This window comes from Ovis aries, chromosome 8 (genome assembly GCF_016772045.2).
Source record: "Ovis aries strain OAR_USU_Benz2616 breed Rambouillet chromosome 8, ARS-UI_Ramb_v3.0, whole genome shotgun sequence".
NCBI classification, from domain to species: domain Eukaryota; kingdom Metazoa; phylum Chordata; class Mammalia; order Artiodactyla; family Bovidae; genus Ovis; species Ovis aries.
Genome location: NC_056061.1, coordinates 29,957,860 through 29,979,208, shown reverse-complemented (window position 1 = coordinate 29,979,208; position 21,349 = coordinate 29,957,860). Strand labels below are relative to the sequence as shown.

At 37.3% G+C, this 21,349-nt stretch overlaps 1 protein-coding gene and 1 non-coding gene across 9 annotated transcripts in view; one reads left to right on the top strand and one right to left on the bottom strand.

The window, feature by feature from the left end:
- The window catches only part of PDSS2 (decaprenyl diphosphate synthase subunit 2), a 311,640-nt gene that overhangs the window by 244,205 nt on the left and 46,086 nt on the right, over positions 1-21,349 (bottom strand). For 2 of the 8 annotated variants that reach the window (XM_060419518.1, XM_042253352.2), the window contains exon 2: positions 13,486-13,536. The exons of the other annotated variants lie outside the window; for them this stretch is intronic. In XM_060419518.1, the coding sequence (XP_060275501.1) occupies positions 13,486-13,536 (51 nt within the window). The remainder of the gene's footprint in view (positions 1-13,485; positions 13,537-21,349) is intronic. 8 annotated transcript variants of the gene reach the window in all.
- On the top strand, positions 15,619-15,690 carry TRNAS-GGA (transfer RNA serine (anticodon GGA)). Its single transcript has one exon. It is a non-coding gene; the product is annotated as a tRNA-Ser (tRNA).

The following is a 21,349-nucleotide window of genomic DNA, read 5'->3' as shown; positions in this document are numbered from 1 at the left end:
CCAGACATCCTGGAATGTGAACTCAAGTGGGACTTAGAAAGCATCACTACAAGCAAAGCTAGCGGAGGTGATGGAATTCCAGTTGAGTTATTTCAAATTCTGAAAGATGATGCTGTGAAAGTGCTGCACTCAATATGCCAGCAAATTTGGAAAACTCAGCAGTGGCCACAGGACTGGAAAAGGTCAGTTTTCATTCCAATCCCAAAGAAAGGCAATGCCAAAGAATGCTCAAACTACCACACAACTGCACTCATCTCACATGCTAGTAAAGTAATGCTCAAAATTCTGCAAGCCAGGCTTCAGCAGTATGTGAACCGTGAACTTCTAGATGTTCAAGCTGATTTTAGAAAAGGCAGAGGAACCAGAGATCAAATTGCCAACATCCGCTGGATCATGGAAAAAGCAAGAGAGTTCCAAAAAGCCATCTCTTTCTGCTTTATTGACTATGCCAAAGCCTTTGACTGTGTGGACCACAAGAAACCGTGGGAAATTCTGAAAGAGATGGGAATACCAGACCACCGGACCTGCCTCTTGAGAAATCTGTATGCAGGTCAGGAAGCAACAGTTAGAACTGGACATGGAACAACAGACTGGTTCCAAATAGGAAAAGGAGTATGTCAAGGCTGTATATTGTCACCCTGCTTATTTAACTTATATGTGGAATACATCATGAGAAACGCTGGACTGGAAGAAACACAAGCTGTAATCAAGATTGCCGGGAGAAATATCCATAACCTTAGATATGCAGATGACACCACCCTTATGGCAGAAAGTGAAGAGGAACTAAAACGCCTCTAGATGAAAGTGAAAGAGGACAGTGAAAAAGTTGGCTTAACATACTGAAAGCTCAACATTCAGAAAACTAAGATCACGGCATCTGGTCCCATCACTTCATGACAAATAGATGGGGAAACAGTATCAGTCTTTATTATTTTGGGCACCAAAATCACTGCAGATGGTGACTGCAGCTATGAAATTAAAAGACGTTTACTCCTTGGGTGGAAAGTTATGTCCAAGCTAGATAGCATATTTAAAAGCAGAGATATTACTTTGCCAACAAAGGTCCATCTAGTTAAGGCTATGGTTTTTCCTGTGGTCATGTATGGATGTGAGAGTTGGACTGTGAAGAAAGCTGAGCGCCGAAGAATTGATGCTTTTGAATGTGGTGTTGGAGAAGACTCTTGAGAGTCCCTTGGACTGCAAGGAGACCCAACCAGTCCATTCTAAAGGAGATCAGTCCTGGTTATTCATTGGAAGGACTGATGCTGAAGCTGAAACTCTAATATTTTGACCATCTCATGCAAAGAGTTGGCTCATTGGAAAAGACCCTGATGCTGGGAGGGATTGGAGGCAGGAAAAGAAGGGGACGACAAAGGATGAGATGGCTGGATGGCATCACTGACTTGATGGACATGAGTTTGAGTAAACTCAGGGAGTTGGTGATGGACAGGGAGGCCTGGCGTGCTGCGATTCACAGGGTCGCAGAGTTGGACACGGCTGAGCGACTGAACTGAACTGAAAGAGTAAACGAGCAACCATTCTCCTCCTCCCTTGAACCACCTGCTAGCCTAGTGCCTCTCTATAAGGATGAGAAAGGAATTATCCACCGCCTTCTTTCTGCTAGAGACCACATTTCATTAAGCACAAAATCCATGGTTCTCGGGATTAAACCTGCTTTTTGTCACTCTATATGATGGATATAATAAAAGTTTTAGCATAGCCTTCTGCCCCATTTCCAGGCCTGGGTTACTCCTTAAGAGAGAAATCTCTTTTTCCTTAAACAAATGAGTAAGATTTTCTCTTCAAAAAGGAGATTCTGTGAACATCTAATAAATTATCACCAATTAAACAACTAAAGTCAGCTAATACTTTTTAGTACTGTTGCCAACGTCAATGCTAAATGTTAAGACAGAAAAACTTGATCTCTTCATCCAAACTGCTAACATAATTAGATTTAATTCATTTTTATAATTTAACATGGAATTAGGCAGTCTTTATTTAGTTTCACAATTGCTGAGGACCTACTAAGTGCCAGAACCTACTAAATGCTAAACTTTGGACATAAAAATAATGAAGCTGAGTTGCTACCAAATCCATGTGCTCCAAACTTAGATTGTTTGCAGGGTCGGGGGTGGGGTGGAGGAAGCTCTTAACAAAGTGTGTTAAATGACATAACAGTGATTTGCACAGCTTACCCCAGAGTACAGAAAGTATTTCTGAGAGGAGATGATGCTGGATGAGCATTTTTATAGAAACGTTTTCTTTACTTATTTTATTTTTATTCTTTTCCTTATTTTTTTCTCTTTAATCTTTTTAATCACTTACTTTATAGTCCATTTCATATTTTCCTGTATCTTTGGTTCCAGAGATGCCAAATCTCCTGTTTGCTTTTATTTTTGGTGGGTAATGTCCATGTTTTGTCAGTTTTGTTTGAGTGTACACCACCAGATATTATTTTCATCATGGCAATCTTACATGTTCTGGATTCTGGCAATGTAACTCCAAACCAGTTTTGCATTTGTTAACACTGTAGTCTCAGAAGACAAAATTATGATGTGGTTACAAAGGAATCTCTACTCCTTATTCTGGGCTTAAAGATCCCATACCACATAAGCAGGTTAAAATTAGACTTGAAATTCACAATAAGACACAGGTTTGGGGATGGTAGCAGACTATATTTCCAAATTTGGCTACAACAGCAGCTCCCATTTCAAATGATCTTTGTTCTTTGAGACCCTGACACTTCTCCCAGTGAAGCAGTAGAATCTATGTGCTATCTCTCTAAACTGGACAGGCCTTTGTGACTACCTTGACAGAATATGGGAGGAGTGACTCTATGACTCCAAAGGGTAAGTCATTAAAATGCCACATACATCCTGCTAGTTCTTTTAGGATGTTTGTTCTTGAAACTGAGCCAAGTGCTGTGGGAAGTTTAATCAGCCCATGGAGAGGCTCATGGGCTCATGTAGAAGGAAACTGAGGCCCTAGTCAAGCTCCCAGGTGATTGAGTGGCAACATATCAGCCATGTGACTGAACCACCTGAAAAGTGGCTCCCCCTGCCTTAGTTTAGCCACTCCAGTGCCATATGGGGCAGAGATGTAGTTTTGTGAGTAAAACAGATGATGACTTCTTTTAAATCACATTAGAGTGGTTTGTTTCTTATGCAACAATAGATAAATAGAATCTCCTCTTTTCATTAGATTTTTTTTTCATCCTGAGTCTCAAGTGGATACTATTGAGGAAATATCCCTCTGTAATAAAACTGTACTGCCTGCTAACATATAATAGACAGGTTTTACTGGACAAAAAATACAACCTCTTTCAAGTGTATGTTATCAGCACCCTTGCTAATTACCCTTCTGAACATTTTAACTTAGGACTACAAACTTCAGTTACCCCTTTCTCATATATTTTCCTCATGTGGCAGGGTCTTATATCTTCCACCTGAGTGTCATAGGTTCATTCCTCCCCAGCTAACCACAAGCCAATTCTTAGTGCATGGACGCATATCTTCAACTGTACTTATGTACAACAAAAGAGCCTATTATTTTGATGCACAAAGGAAGCAGAGTATGGTGGTCCCCAGCCTTTGGCTAGAAACCTGTTTTCTTTCCTTCCTGCAACAGTCCTTATAATTGAAATATTCTCATTTTAAACCTCTGAATCTGTGGCCTTATTTTTTTAAAGAAAACATTGCTTGCAGTCTTCCTGAGCCAGCATAAAATTTCTCTAGATAGCCTTTCTCTCTATGTAGCCCTTCAAAGATTTTGGTTTTATGCAAGGGTACGCAATTCTCTATATCTTAAAAGCCCAAGGGTTCATTTTCTGTCCCTGAATGGGCATTAAGACTCAAGGGGTGACTATTTCTGGGTCCAATAACTCTCTCTCCCCAGTAAAGGCCAACACAACACTAGCCTGTAATATACTTATTGTTGTGACTTTGGGGTATGTCTTACTTTCAGGCATTCTGAGAGTTTGCTATTTTTCTTGTGAGCTGAGCTGTGTATTTAAACTACACCATTTGTTTTTTATATACTGTGGTATACTTGCAACAAGAGGGGTTCCATATTATTACATTCTACCATGTTTAGAAAAGTAAGCTCTTTAGCCAAGTAGAGAGAGAAGGAAAAACATTTTACACAGAGAAAACAGCATCTGCAAAAACTCAGTTGAGTAACAACTTGGTTACACCCTGGAACTCTAAGAAATCTACTACTGTTGGAGTGCAGAGGCGATACAAGGTAATAAGTGGCAAGAAATGAGATGGAGAGGTAGGTAGTTGCTAGATAATAAGCACTTTGTAATACAAGCTAAGGAGCTTGAAGTTTTTCTGTAGGAAATGGGAACCACCAAAGACTGTAAAGACTTATTTCAGTAGATCACGTCAACAGATTATACAGCATATAGATTTGAGTTGGGGGAGGGGGACCTGACAATAGAAAGATCAGATATCTTTGGTGGGGGGAAGAGGGGGAGTGGAGAACAAACAGAGGCAAAAGATGCAGCTGCGAACTATGGCAGTAATAGTAGTGACTGAGAGAAAGGTAGAGGTCAGAAATTTAAGGCGTTACAATGAATACGGATTAGAGAATCACAAAGAAGAAAGAATTTAGGCCACATTCCAGATCTGTAGTTTGACCAACCAAGCGGATATTGGGTGGTAGGAGAAAAGGGTTTGAGGTGAGGAATTCAATTTTAAATGCATAGTCAATATCCTGATAGAGATGATCAAAGAGCAGTTACATATCGTTACCAAAGGGGAACTGTGGGAAATGGAGGGACCCCAATTCCACTGTGGATTCCATTTATATTGTAGGAATTTGCATGTCCAACACTACCCAGCTGACATTAATAGTGTCAGATATGGTAGCTAGCATAAGCTCGTCCTAGCAACCCAGGATATTGAAGGTAAGTCTCTGGATTCAGGTATCCAAGCTACAGTTATGGTGACCACGTCTTAGGTCTTCTGAAATACTCAATTTTTGGTGAGTAAAACATCTTTACTGAAGCTGTATCATTCCAACACATACACTGAGAAAGGCATTTAAGCCACATTTTTCCTAAGCACCAAGTGCCTACGAAGAAAAAAAGTGGTTCAGGTCAGAAACAAAACAGATCATTTGAACAGCCCTATGTACATGGCTACAGTCCATGGGGTTGCAAAGAGTCAGACACGACTAAGCGAATTCCCTTTCTTTCTTTTTTTCTATGTACTTATCAGATGATCACCAAGGGTGTCACTTTTTACTCTAGAGTCTCTCCTCTCCTTCCCCAACAAGGCTAAGAAGGAAAAGAGAAATGTTTAAAGTCCCTAGGAGGGCAAATATAAATTAATAATTTCTCAAGTGCCTTAGAGCAAAATTCCTTTTGTTGAGCAATTTTTTCCTTTTAACTTTTAATTTTGCCATAATTTGAGGCTCATAGAAAAGTTGTAACACTAGCAGAAAGAATCTCGACATACATTTCACCCAGATTCTCCAAATTTTAACAATCTACCAATTTGCTCTATTATTTTCTCTATATAAAACACTCATTTTTTCCTGAACTGTTTGAGAGCTAGATGCTAGCCTGATGAGCTTTTACCCCAAATACTTCATTGTGTATTTCTTAAAAACAAGGTCATTCTCTTATATAATTCAGTACAAATATCAGGAAATTAACAGTGATACGATATGATTATCTAATCAACAGACTCCATTTGGCTTTGCCAATCATCCCCAAAATGCCTCTCACAGCAAAAGAAAATCCCAGATCACACTGCATTCAGTTGTCAGTCTCCTTAACATGGAACAGTTTTTAGTCTTTTTCTTTTGAAAGCAAAATTTTAAAGTTATTTTGTAGAAAGTCCCCCATGTTGAGCCTTTCTTAATTTCTCTCATGATAAGATTTCAGGTTATGCATTTTTGGCAGGAACACCATGGAAGTAATGTTGAGGTCAGTCTGTCACAATATTGGCAAGGCTGGGTTTACAACATAGTTAAGGTGGTATCTGCTGGTTTTCTCCAGTTACTATTTCTCCCCAGATGGAGAATGCCTGACATGTGGCATGGAGCCTACAGGATGGAGGTCGTCCCAGCCACCACTGGGTGCCGGCGGCACGGAGCACACAGGATAGAAGACCCACTCTGCCTCGCCCTGCCGCCCTTGGGTTGGCCAGAGACCAGAGGTGGCACCGCGAGTCAGCTCAGTCATACGTGCACACAAGAGCCCGCACACAGGCCCAGGCGGGCGGCTCCAGTGGCAAGGGCCAAATCGGGCGCCAGGTGATGGTCCAAAGGCCCAGAGCCCTGCACATATCCAGAGACCCAAAGTCCTTGGTGGCAGACACCGAAGGAGACTGTGTCAGCAGTTACTATTTTTCCCTTAGTAATTAATAAGAATATTATGGGTAGATACTTTGAAACTATCAAAATATTCCATTACTGATAAACCACCTACCAATTTTAACGTCTATTGATGATTTTTGCCTAAAACAATTATTTTGATGGATGCCAATTGATGATTTTCTATTTCGATTATCCTTTCTACTTTCATAGTTGGTATTATATTGATACTTTAACAAAGAAATTTCTCTTTTCTTTTACCTACCTATCTATTTTCATCAGTATGAACTCACGCATTCTTATTTGGTTCAATGAATTATAACTCATTATTTTCACTCCTTTGATGCTCAGTTTGGGTTTTTGTTTGTTTGTTTGTCTTTTTAGTGGGTCTGAGTCCCTCTAAAGAAGAAATTCTTAGTGTTTTTCCATCCCCTTATATGAGAAAGAAAGCATGCAGGGGGCTGAGCTGCCTAATTGCCCTTTCCTAGGTGAGATAAAGCTCTAGGAGTTTCCTTGGAGGGCTGGCCCTCCTTACTGAGAATAGAACTGGGAGCACTTCAAAATGCTTACTTTCCCTTTCCACCTGTCAGAAGCATAAAGGGATTTTTTCTCAGATCTTCAACATGAAAAAGTGGTGCGACACCTGGAGATAAAAGTCATAAAAGTGTGGGAATCTCCTTAGACTGGATTCCCAGGAGTTCTTAACTCTCAAGCTAGTCCACACTCAGTCTTCAAGCAACTAGTAAGTTATCATTTAAGTGATCCTACAAACTCCAGCAGCTCGTGCTCTGTATTCACCTGTCTCTCTAGTTTTCAGAGTGGTGATTGTCCTATGACCTCAACTCTGAGAAATATATTAAAAGTTACTGATTTTCAGTTTCAGAGTTGTTGTTTTTTTCTTTTCTTGTAGGAAGGGGAACAACAACTTCTAAGCTCTTCACATGTTAGAGCAGAAACTGGCAGTCTCGAGATATAGATTTATTTTTCTACTATTTCTTCCCCCCAAAGTTATTAATAATCTAAGTTAAGGCAAAGAATGTGCTAAAAGAGGTAAAAGAAAAAACTTACAGTTTATTTTAGGTAAAACAACACCCACTAGATTACATTATATACCATCCCCTCATTTCTCTTTATCAGTCTACCCTATTGTGGCAGGAGCCTTGTTTGCCATGGGCATATTGCATGCCTGGTACATAAAACAGTATGTGGCACGCAGTAAGCATTCAATAAATACTTGTTAGACTCCTGAGCTAGGAGATAAGGGGCTTTTCTTGACTCTGATCTCCATTATCATAAGGCTAGAAAGGGGCCAAATCCAGCCCTTGTCGTCTTCTGGGTTTTGTGTTTCATCACCAATTGAAATAGAAAACAATTTTAAATCAAAGAGCTTTACAGTATATTTAAAATATTATTAAATACTCAGTAACAACAGAATTTCTTTATGGCAACAGAAAACTGACTCATCCTCTTGGTCATCTTGTATACGAGATTTTTTTTAACCTCATTTATGGATATGTTCCATTTTTTTCTTATGATACTGCTTATGTTTACTTACTATATCCAAGAAACTGAAGTAGTAAACTCATTAGATATTTTTTAAACAAGCTAGGCAGTATGGTCAAAGGCAGAATTTAATATTTAGAACATTTGGCACATTCAAAGACCACAATTAGACAGATCTGCTATGACTGAGTTTCATGCAGTGCAACTAGAATGCTTTCATTACGGGATGACTTTTGCAGCTGTACTTTTTGCCTTCCATTTTAGAATGTCAATATACTTTAAAATATTTCATCTTACTTATACACATTTCATTAAAATTACAGTATTTAATTAAACTATACTACAACATACAAGCCAATATTGGCAATATAGAAGCCAATAAAAAGAGCCTGTTGCAATTTTTTACAGCTACAGATAAAATTTTAAGAGGTTTAATACTAGATACACAGTTTATAAGAAAAAACAAATATTCACAAAGGAAGATAGCAGGGAACTTACTAGAAAGATGTTAATGTTGAAAAAGTTCTCTTATAATTTGATAAGATAATATTAAAATTAAATGAGAGATATGAACTCCATCCTGAAAGTAATGGGAAGTCACTTAAGAATTTTAATCAGGAAAGTAATTAGATTCACTTTTATAAAGATTATTTTGTTTAATTCCCTTCATCACACTATCTAATTGTTTTAAACTTATTTATTGTGCTTCCCCAACTAGAATGTAAAGTCTAGGAGAATATAGATTATATCTGACATATTCATTGGTGTACCCCCCAAGACCTATATGTCATGTGCAGCAGGTAAAAAACAAAAATAGCTGAATGAATTAACATAAACAACCAGTTAAGAAGCTAATGCTTTTGGGTGGGGCTGGGCAACAAAACAACAACAACAAATAATTAAAATCCTAAACCAATGAATTGTTAGTAGGGGCACAGTCTCAAACCAACCTGAAAAATACTAAAAAGTGAGATTTGAAAACTGGTAACCAAAAGATGTGAGCACTGAGGAAAAGTAAAAAGTGAAATATCATGTGTGGAATTTCAAAACTTCCTATAAAGCAAAAATAATAAAGACAGTGTATCAATGGCATAAAAATAAACAAACAGATAAATGGAATAGACTGGAAAATCTAGAAACAAACCCTTACATTTAAAATCAGTTAGTTTTTGATAAGGGTGCCAAGTTCATTCAATGTGGAAAGAATGGTATAAATGGTATGGGACAATTGGATAGCTATGTACTAAAGAATGAAGCTAGACTCTTACCTCACACTATATACAAAAATTAATTCAACATGGATCACAGAAATAAAGTATAAACTCTTAAAAGAAATTACCAGGAGTATATCTTCATAACCTTGAATTAGGCAATAGCTTCTTAGATATGACATGAGCAATGAAAGAAAAAAAGAATAAATAAGTAGGATATCATAAAAATTAAAAACTCTTTGTGCTACAGAGGATGCTATCAAGAAAGTGAAAAAACAACCCACATAATGGAAGAGAACATTTGCAAATTATATAGCTGATAAGAGTTATACCAAGATTATATAAAGAACTCTTACAATTCAACAACAAATAGGCAAATAACACAATTTTTAGATGTGGAAAGGACTCAAATAGATGTTTCTCCAAAGAAAATACTCAAGTAGCCAAAAAGCACATGAAAAGATGCTCAATGTTACTAGCCGTTCAGAAAATGCAAATTAAAGCCACAGTGCTATACCACTTCACGTCCATTAGGATGGCTAAAATTATAAAAGAGAGAACAAGTGTTGATGATGGTATGGAGAACCTAGAACCCTCACTCACTGATGATAGAATTGAAAGTTATATAGTCACTTTGGAAAACAGTTTTAAAAGGTTAAACAAAGTCAGCATATGACCCAATAATTTCACTCATAGGTATATCCAAGAGAAATTAGAGCATACAGCTTATATAAAAACTAACATACACACGTACACAGCAGTATTATTCATAATAGCAAAAAAGTAGTTAACAACTCAAATATCTAGCAACTGATTGATGGATAAATAAAATGTGGCAAATCTATATAACAGAATACTATTCAGTCATAAAAAGAAATGAAGTATTAATATATGCTACAAAATAGATGTACCTTGAATATATTATGCAAAGTGAAAGAAGCCAGACACAAAAACACAAATATTCTATAATTCCATTTACATGAAATATCTAGAATAGGCAAATCCATAAACAAAGAAGCCAGATTAATGGTTACCTCAGGTTGATGGTGGAGGATTAGGAAAAGTGATCACTAATGAGTTCAGTTCTCTTGGGAATGATGAAAATGTTATAAAATTATTAGAAAGTGGTGATGGCTGTACAACTCTGTGAGTATACCAAAACTCAAAGAACTAGTCTCTTTAAAAGATGAATTTTATCATATGTAAATTATATCACAACAAAGCTATATTAAGATAGCACACACACACACTTCTGGACTTTTGAATAGATCATTCCCCTCCCTGGTGCTTTCCAGCTGACTGCTGCAAAATGCTCAAACAAATTTCAAAAATAAAATATACCAAAACTCTTCCAGATTTATAACTATAGGCCTGAAAGTTAATTTAAGGAACTGTTAGAGTGTGAAGTCCTTGACAGCCATAAAACTATCAATAGCATAGTTCTATTCCCCTTCATTCCTGACCCTGTTGTTTATTTCCTATCACATTATCTTATATATAGTGAGCGCTCAATAAAAGTTTGCTCAAATGAATCTTAAAAAAAAAGTCTGGGAATGTGAATGGTTAGAAGGAAGTATTGCTATAGTGAGGCTTTCCAGAAGACTACTGATTTCTGAATTCCATCTCTTTCTATTTTTAGCCTTCAGCCATTTTGAGGGGAGGAAAGATTTGAGATGTGAGAGTTGAACCATAAAGAAAGCTGAGAGCCAAAGAATCGATGCTTTGGAACTGAGGTGTTGGAAAAGACTCTTGAGAGTCCCTTGGACTGCAAGGAGATCCAACCAGTTCATCCTAAAGGAAATCAATCCTGAGTATTCATTGGAAGGACTGATGCTGAAGCTGAAACTCCAATACTTTGGCCACCTGATACAAAGAGCTAACTCATTAGAAAAGACTCTGATGCTGGGAAAGATTGAAGGCGGGAGGAGAAAGGGACAACAGAGGATGAAATGGTTGGATGGCATCATCGACTCAATGGACATGAGTTTGAGCAAGCTCCAGGAGTTGGTAATGGACAGGGAAGCCAGGCACGCTGCATTCCATGGGGTCACAAAGAATTGGAAACAACTGAGCGACTGAACTGACTAACTGAAGATTTGAGAAATCTTCAGAACATAATCCTAATATAAGGTGTGCCAGCATTACCTTCTTGAATTTTTAATTAAAAACATCTTTCATGCAGACCATCTCTACAGCAAAGTTGACATAAAACACAACAAACACCCTTGTACCCTCTTAGACTAGGGAATGGGGTGGTCTGGTTAATATCCACTCACTAAACATAGATCAGTACTTGTCAAATGAATTGGAACAAAATGTACAACAAATTGAGTTGATGTGATCTTATCTTTCTTGAATAAATCAGACAATATTTAGGTATCTTGCACTGCCTTAGGGTCACGGCTGTAACCAACTATCATTATTCTTTATGTTAGGTTGTTGTTACATGTGTACTCAGTGAGGAAGTTTCCGTTAATGCCAGATAGACTAATTTTTACTATAGGACAGTGAAGCCAAGAAAATTAAAAGCTCAAGTCTGCAAGATGAAACATCTTTTAAAAAATAAATAATCTGTAATTTACCACTAAATTATGAAGCAAAACAAAAGAAAAGCCGAATGAAAACTTAACTAGGAGGAATGCTGGCATTTGAGAATCCTTTCAAAGAGGAGGGATCAAAGGAGTAAGCTTCATACAGTCTTTCAAATATGAAATGTTTGGTGGACTCTAAAGAGAGGAGGAACAGAAGGATCTCTGCAAATATTGGTTTGATGAAGGCACAAAAAGAGAAAAGATAATTTATTTATTTGTGCCTTTTAATTTCTTTCTCTGTGTCCATTCCAAGAAACAGAAAACCACACCAGGCCAAGCAAACAAGGATGCAGAGTTATAATGCTCTTTTGCATGTTAAGTTCACAGCAGCAATTTTATATGGCCTAGAAATTTCATCAGATCTGTTTAAGTTTCCAGGTGTTGCCAATTCCACCCTTAAAAATTACTACTGTACACATCAGCAAAAATACACTGCTTAAAATATCTAATTGGATGGCTTACTGGAACAAGAGATAGCCCATGAAAGGCATGCTAAAAAGTCTCCAGAAAACCATATGTAATACTTAAATGTCTTATTGCTTGTTAAGTAAACAGAACATCTACCTCGGAACTTCATGTTAACTGAAGGTGAGGTTGGCCTCCCTTCCCCACTCTCTTCATTCTCTAGCCTGTCCTCTAAGACAGCGTCTTTGAAAAGGCAGCTGCAAAGTTTTCTCTTCGAAAATCAACTCTAACACATTTTAAAAACTAAGAAATAGTTATATGTATTCACAGGGGGAAAAATGTGGCACTGAACTTTTCTTCTGAATTCCCATATACAGGAATCACAACAATTTACAAAAGATATCTGTAAATTAGACAAGTAACTTCACACATATTAGATACATGCAGAAAGATTATAATTTTAAACAATTCTAATTGGGGATATAGATTTTTAAAAAACTAAAAAGTTGATCCTATATTAAAATGTCATTTGAACACAGTAAACATTGTTCTGTTTTATGAAGGCTCACGGCAGGGCTAGGTTTACATTTAAATCATTGACATTATTTGGTAATTATTCATTTTGGAGTAAAATCTAATTTGGCCACTCATGTCATAAGACCACATACTATAGAGTTGGAAGGTATCCAAGAGCTCACTAGTCTAAATTTTCTCATTTTACAAAAGAACGAGGCCCAACTTGTTAACTGATTTGTCCAAAATGCCTGGTGCTCTCAAGATTCAGACATAGCAAAATGCTGGGTTTATTTTCTTTAACATTGAAACTAACTGAATCACATTTAATCAAGAAGAAACATCTTTCAAAAGCTTAATTTTTTACCTTCACCATAAAGTGATTTTCTGAGTTTGAAAGAATATTAAGTTAGCAATCACTTTTTAATAAAGGAAAACTTCAAATATTTCCTCAAGATCTAAAGCAATGAATAATTTTAAAATAATCCAGGATAAACAACAAGGTCCTACTATTTAGCACAAGGAACTATATTCAATATCCTATAATAAACCATAATGGAAAAGAATATAAAAAAGAATGTATCTATATGAAATACATATATAAAACTTAATCACTTTGATATACAGCAGAAATTAGCACAACACTGTAATCAACTGTACTTCAACAAAAATAAATAAATGAATAAAAATTAACCAGGGAAGTCCAAAGTTAGGGTTCTCCCTTTTATCTTTTTCCCACAGTAGTAGATGCAGGAATCTTATATCTGAATTCAATCTAAGGAAAGGAAAATCATTAATGGAGCAATTTAATCCACAAACTTCCATCTCCTCAAATAATTCTGATGGGTTTGTCAATTTTCTGCTAACCATTGCAATGTGCTTTGGTATCCTGACCACTGTGGACTAGACATTCCCAACGAGGGTCTGACTTGACCTACTTAGACCTTGACATCTGGAAACTGCATTGTTCCCCATCTTCTCTCCACCACCTGTGAAAAAGATCGGAAAGGTTAGTTGGCGGGTCCTAAAGATGAGATGACAGGCCTGTTGATGCACCTGTGGCCTCTGACCTGTGAGCAGAATTCTCACTTGCATGACAAAGTGAAGCAGAAGCCTGGATTTCTAGAAATAGAAGGATTTTCATTTAAATGAATTGTCTCTAGAGACCCTGGGTAGATACCACAAATGAGATGATCATAAATTTTCTTAGCAAATCCTTAATCTTTGTTTTTACTGACACCATTATTTTTGTATATTAAGAAAGAGTAAGTAAAGAGATCTGAGGGTAGAAATTTTTTGAAGAAAGAAAAGTGTTATTTGCTCTGTTTGGCTTCAAGATAAAGCTAATATGCAGCATGCCAGTGGTTAACCAAAATATCTAATCTGGAATCCAAAGAATAAATATGAAAATTAAAATAACACTGAGACATAACAATCTGAAGGATGATGGGTACCCACAGTTACTATGCAGATGTTCCACAGACAAAGATGGCTTTCTGGCTCTGCTATCTATCCCTAGAGGCTTCAACCTTAAGTCTGATACATTATAAGCTGTAATGATTTCATTTTCTCTATCCTTTGAGATATTAGAAAGGTCCAAATTATGGTCAGACTGCAAAACTAAAAGTAAAAAAAAATGCACAGAATTGCTTGTGGGTGCCATTAAAGAAAGTGAATAGATGACTAGAAAAGTGATATCACAATGAGGAAGCTCACAAGGAGACTGGCATCATTACACAATGTCAACTATTTAGCCAACTGAATTACTTAATTCTGATTTCCTTTACCTATTTATTCCTTAATCCACCATTACTGAAATTAGAGGATCTAAAATCATGCTCCTAATGAGGAAAATCATATCTCTCAACAACAACAACAACAAAATATACTGGACTCAACAGAGTCACCAAAATTCCTCACAAAGAGAGTCACAAAACATAAGAAGACAGAATATGTCATTATGCTTACTTAACACTGCATTGTTCATCATACAAACCAGGACATTATCAAAAGTAAAAGGGGACACTACTAAAACTTACACTAGGAAAGGATGCAGAGCAACAGGAACTCTCATTTACTGCTGATAGAAATGCAAAATGTAAATAGTCACTTCAGATAGTCTGGCAGTTTCTCACCAAGTTAGACATATATCCACCATATAACCAACTCAGCAGTCACGTTTCTAGTTATTTTCCCAAGTGAAATGAAAACATGTTCATGCAAAAATCTGTATGTAAGTTTTTACAGCAGCTTTATTCATAATCACTAAAAACTGGAAGCAACCAAGATACTGTTCAATAGATAATAGACAAACAACCTATGAGACATCCATACAATGTAATACTCTTCAGTGATAAAAAGGAACAACCTAGTGATTCAGATAAGACGGATATAACTTAAATGCATCTTCCTAAGTGAAAAAAGGCAGATCTGAAAGGTTACATATTATGCAATTCTCTTCATATGACATTCTACAAAAGGTGAAACTAAAAGTACAGAAAAACAGGTGAGTGGCTGTGAGGGCCTGGGGGAGTGGACAGCAGTCTACTACAGGGGGCACATGGGAACTTGTAGGGTGGAGATAATATTCTGGAGAGGCGGATACCTGATGCTATGTATCTGGTAAAGCACAAAGAACTTTCCAACACAGAAAGTGAACTTTAATATATGCACATTAAAAAAAATCAACCAAGAGGTTGGGGACCTCAGGATGGAATGCAGACATAATCTCACTGAAAAGGCTGCAAGAAAAAAAAAAAAAAGGAAGGAGCTAACTTAAAATTACTTTGGAAAATCATGTTTTGATTGGAAACAGTAAGGGTAGAAGAAAAAGGAACTGTACATGAACAGTTTTCTAGTTGGCAGGTTGTTCTTATAGTGGTAGAAGTCAACATTTTTGAAACTGCTTTACCTGTATGCCGCAGTTGAAGAAATAAGGAGATGGATGACAGATGGTGGAAGCCAAGCTAAAAAGTTCAGATAAACAAAAGGGGAAAGCTAAAATAATTCTATGGTATGGGATTAGTTAGCGTTATCAGTATGCACTGATGTTTAGCTTAATATCAGGTGTTTCCCTGGTGGCTCAGAGGTTAAAGCGTCTGCCTGGAATGCAGGAGACCCAGGTTCGATCCCTGGGTTGGGAAGATCCCCTGGAGAAGGAAATGGCAACCCACTCCAGTACTCTTGCCTAGAGAATCCCATGGAGGGATGAGCCTGGTAGGCTACAGTCCATGGGGTCGCAAAGAGACACAACTGAGCGACTTCACTTACTTCACTTCACTTAGCTTAATATACATACAGACGAAAAGATACAGAAATAGCTATAGATGTGATATCTATATATATATATATATGAGAATTAGTATATATACATGTATTTCCTTGCTCTGTCTGTTGAGAAGGCCTAGAAACAGGGACATTCCAGTACCAATGAGCATATTCATTGCCCAGATATTGGTTTATAAATACCACTAACCATGGAACCAGGGCTTCTTGGAGAAATGGTTGATTCTAGGAGTAGGGTAGGGAAAATACAAGATGAGCCCACAGCATCCTGCAGTGCCAAAAAGTAAAGAAGTTTTCAAAAAACCCAAAAGGATGGGGACTTAAGAGCCAACCTGAAAGAGCTTCCATCTGCCAAAGTTGGAACCACCCGAACAGCAAAGTAACATAGTAAGGAATTATAACTCTAAGTATAAAATAAATATGCACAAGTCCATATTGATATAAGGAGAACACAATGGCACCCCACTCCAGTAGTCTTGCCTAGAAAATCCTATGGATGGAGAAGCCTGGTAGGCTGCAGTCCATGGGGTCGCTAAGAGTCAGACACGACAGAGTGACTTCACTTTCACTTTTCACTTTCATGCATTGGAGAAGGAAATGGCAACCCACTTCAGTGTTCTTGCCTAGAGAATCCCAGGGATGGTGGAGCCTGGTGGGCTGCCGTCTCTGGGGTCGCACAGAGTCAGACACGACTGAAGTGACTTAGCAGCATATCGCTGTAAATAAATGACTGAAGAAATAAATGAGGGAGAAAAGACAGATCTTCCTTACAAAATTTCAAATAATTTATGCAGATACTCTAAAAGTTTAATCTACCCCTCCTTTGAGCATGGGCTGGACTTAGTGACTTATGAAGAACAGAGCATCGGGGGTAGAGAGGTAACCTTATAGTGAAGAAGCCTAGCAACACTGCCTTGGCCGGATGACTCAAGGTTAACATTAACAATAGTAAGTCATATTGATAGAACTTACCCCTAATATTATGTGATGAGAAGGGCAATTTATTTCTGTGGTATCATTCCCCCCCAAAACATAAACTCAGTCTACATGAGGAAAACATCAAGGAAACCCAAACTGAGACATGATAATAAACAAAGTAGCTGACAATACTCCTCAAAACTGTTAAAATTACAAGAGATAAAGGCTGATAAACTGTCAAAGAGCAGAGGAGACAAAGAGACATGATATCTAAATGCAATGTGGTATCCTGGATGGAATCACAGAACAGAAAAAAGACATTAGTGGAAAAGCTGGCAGAATCTGAATAAAGTCTGGAGTTTAGTTAATAGTAATGAACTGCTACTGATTTCTTAGTTTTGACAAACGTACCATGGTTGTATTACATGTTAACAATGGGGAAAATGAGATGAAGGATAAAAAACTCTGTAACATATTTGTAACTTTTCTGTAAATCTAAAATTATTCCAAAATTAACAGTGTAATTAAAAAGAAAAAAAATAGGACATTGTGCCCATCTCATGTATGGTCCAAGCTTACCTTCACTTTTAGCATCCTTTGTTGAAAATCTAGAGCGTAACAGTTGAGTTTGTGCTATCTGGTGATAAATAGAAAATCTAACTGGATTCCATCACTGCCTAAAAAAATTTGTTTAGAATTGCTTTTATAATTTTTAGTTATATATTTTTATAATGTTTTAAAAAAGGCTCCCTGAACTGATCTGGAGGGGGGTGTTGGGGATACAGAAGAAAAGATAATTTGTAATGAAATTTAGAACTTCCTTTCTGTTCAGGTTTTATATTTAGGGCTTAAATATTTTATTCTTGCAGAAGAGATAAGAACAACATGGCAACTGGAAGAGAAATCCTATTACTCACAAGATCAGTGATGAACTGGGGAGTCCACAACACTGCTGTATCTCAAGAGAGATAAGAAGCAAACAAATTGGCAGAGTTTAAAAAGATCACTTATAAGGATAAACGGGAGTAAAAGAAGATACTGAAAACTGACAAGCCATCTTCTCTCCTCGGCTGGTAGCAAACAGGCTGCATGTTTTAATTAACTTTTTGTATTAAAACAACTCTGTCTGCTGAAGCAAGACTAACATGCTCCTTGGAGAGCTCTTGCTGCCAGAAATACCTTCTATTTTGGAGGGGGGGAGGTGGGTGGGAATAAATTACAGAGAGAGTATAGAAATCATTTGAAAGCAAACATTTTTCTTGATGCTCTTCTCCCTTCAATAGCTGTATGAAGAGGGTAGGTGTTTAAGGGAGTTACAGGTACTTCTAAGTACACTGCTGCTGCTGCTAAGTCGCTTCAGTCGTGTTCGACTCTGTGCGACCCCATAGACGGCAGCCCATCAGGCTCCCCCGTCCCTGGGATTCTCCAGGCAAGAACATCGGACTGGGTTGCCATTTCCTTCTCCAATGCATGAAAGTGAAAAGTGAAAGTGAAGTCGCTCAGTGTGTCTGACTCTTAGCAACCCCATGGACTGCGCCCACCAGGCTCCTCCGTCCGTGGGATTTTCCAGGCGAGAGTACTGGAGTGGGGTGCCATTGCCTTCTCCAGGGAGGTGCATCACAAACTAGAATCATAGACAAAATTACTTTCCAGTATGTCCAATATACCAATGTGCATTATACCTGAACCTAATATAATAGTAACACAATAAATATTACCCTTAATTTTCCCATAGAATCCATTTTATTTATTCATTTAGTCAATAAGTATTTACGTTCCTTATGTGCTAGGCACATTTTTTTTTTTTTTAACAGCTCTGTTTGTTTGGGGAGAGAAAAGATACATGCTCATTATTTTAATATTCAAACAATTCAAACAAGTACAAAAACGACAGGCAGTAAAAACCATTCTACAACCTAACACACCCAGAATTTAACATTTGGTGAAAAAGAATCTAGACATTCCTCTCTTGTCAGGCACATTAATAATTAATTTATTAAAAGCAATTTAGCCACTTTTCAAGTAAGTTTCTTTAAAAAAAAAAAGGATAACTCAGCTAAAAAGTTTGAATTTTTAAATCAATATTAAACCTAGACTCTACCCTTATTAAAAATAATCTGAAAATTCAGCCCAGTGATTTTCCTTCACCTGAAATGTATCTAACAGAACTTTTCTCTGACTATTTCTACTTAGCCTATAGTACCTAAATGGTCACTTACTACCTGCAGCAGTAAAAAGTAATAGTAAACAACAAAACAAAACCAAAGGGGGGAAAAAAAAAACCCAGTAAAATACTTAAGTGTTGTAAATCACATTCAAAGTCAGGGATAGAGGGGTGAAGACAGGGAACTACACAAGTCGTTGCATATTTCTCTTGATTTTTACTTCCATGTTCATCTTGAAAATTCTCAACAGAAAAAAGTTCAGGCATTTTCTTACTAAATACAATTTTAAGTTAACTTGGGCTTGATTCACTAGGTTAAATCTAAGAGTGAAAAATGACAATATCTAAAGCTTTCACAGCATCTGAATTTTCAATACAGTGCAAACAAAACATACTCTCTTCTAAGCGATCAGTTACTCCTGTTTCCACCCACCTTTCCTTTCATTTCCACTTACACTGATAACAACAGATGACTTGATGGATCCCCCTGACTTCCACCCTGGCCTCCCTCCACTTTCTCCTCACCTCACTCCAATGTCAGAAGTTATAGGTATACTCTGGAATTGACTTCAGAATGGTTCCACTAAGAAAACTTGGCATTCCTCTTCTTGAAGCTTAGCCTTTGTTTTGGCTCTTCTCTTGCTGCCCCATAACTCAATACCCTGTCTTTATGTCCAGCTGCGGACTGCCTATGTCTCTACCTACTCTTCTCAATATCATTTCTGATACTGCTGAGGCTATTGATCTTTTAAAAAAAAAAACAAACAAAAAACAGCATTTGGCTTTACTATTTTTCCTTTGTTATCTATTTTCTATATCTCTGATTTCTGCTCTTATCTTTATTCTTACATTCCTTCTACTTACTGTGGTGTTACTTTGCTCTTCTTTTCTAATAGGCTTCTTCAGGTAGAAAATTAGACCATTGTTTTAAAGTGAGCATATTTACTTTAGCTGTTTCAACATTCTTGTCTGTTAGTTCAATCATTTCTGCCTTTACTCGGTCTGTTCATTTGGTTTTAAGTTATATTTTCTCAATTTTTGACACGTCTATAATGTTTTTACTGTATGCTAAATATTGCTGATTTATACTCTTGAGTGTTAGATTCTGTTAAAAGAGGACTGGACTTTGTTCTAATGGGCAGCTAAGTTACATCTAAACCAACTTGATCCACATGGGGCTTATGTTCAGGGTAGGTGTAGAATAGTCTTCATTCTAGAATTTAGTCCTTCTACAAAGTGGGTGACCCTTCTGAAGTCTTCCCTGAATTTCCCATGTATTCAGAGGGGTTTTTTCACTCTGGTGATGGGAACCCAAATGACTTCTGATTCTGTACGAGCACTGGGAATTGTTCAGCTTACAGCTATTAATAACTTCTTTCCTAGAAGCAGTTCTTGGCATTTCACCATAGCCAATGTGCAGAAGTGTGGGACTCCTATACGGATTTCTAGAGCTCTTTATCTATAATAACTGCTTCCTCTATGGTATATTATTACCCTTAAATTCCAGCCACCATGGCTTCCCCAAACTCTGAAGTTTATGTCTCACACCACTCAGCAATACCATCGGGTTCTATTTGGGATTTCTCTCCTGTACCACAACTGAAAACTGCCTCCAGGCAAAGAGCCACAGCAACTGCAGAGCTCACATCTTCTGATTCCTCTAGGAATCAGACTGTTAGACTGCCAGTTGTCCAGTCTGTGAGGACAATTGTTTCAAGTATCTGTCCAGTTTTCCCGTTGTTTATATAGAGCAGCAATTCTAGATCCTGTACTCTCATGGTGAGAAACAAAAGTCCTTTCTCACATTATTTGACTATATATAAAACAACTGTAGAGACTACATTAACAAAAATGAGTGCAATGAGCCTATTACTTAAAAAGATAAAAATATCAGCATTTGTTGCCAACAATAAAATCAGAACTTCCAGGCAAAAATTAGAATTGCAGAAAACATATCAGCGACCATAACCTTGACAGCTTTCCAATACTTACTCCTTACTACTTTTTGGATAAGATCAGTGGTGATACTAACACATGTGTGGAGTTTTTATATTGTATACTAATGGTTTGCACACCTCAGTGAACCAATATTTCCAAATGACCAATGCATGGTACAAAATTATGGGTGAGTAAAATATTCATTCAAAATAAAAGACAGAACAATAGATTTTAATGTAATAATATACAAAAGTTCATTGAAATGATTTCAGATTCCACACTGCAACTAACCTTTAAGAAACTACTACCTGTCAAGTTCTGCCATAAGATCAAAGAATACTCAACTACCTGAAAAAAATGATTAAATTACCCCTTCTTTTTCCAGCTGCTTCTGCTGCTGCTAAGTCGCTTCAGTCATGTCTGACTCTGTGCGACCCCATAGACGGCAGTGCACCAGGCTCCCCCATCCCTGGGATTCTCCAGGCAAGAATACTGGA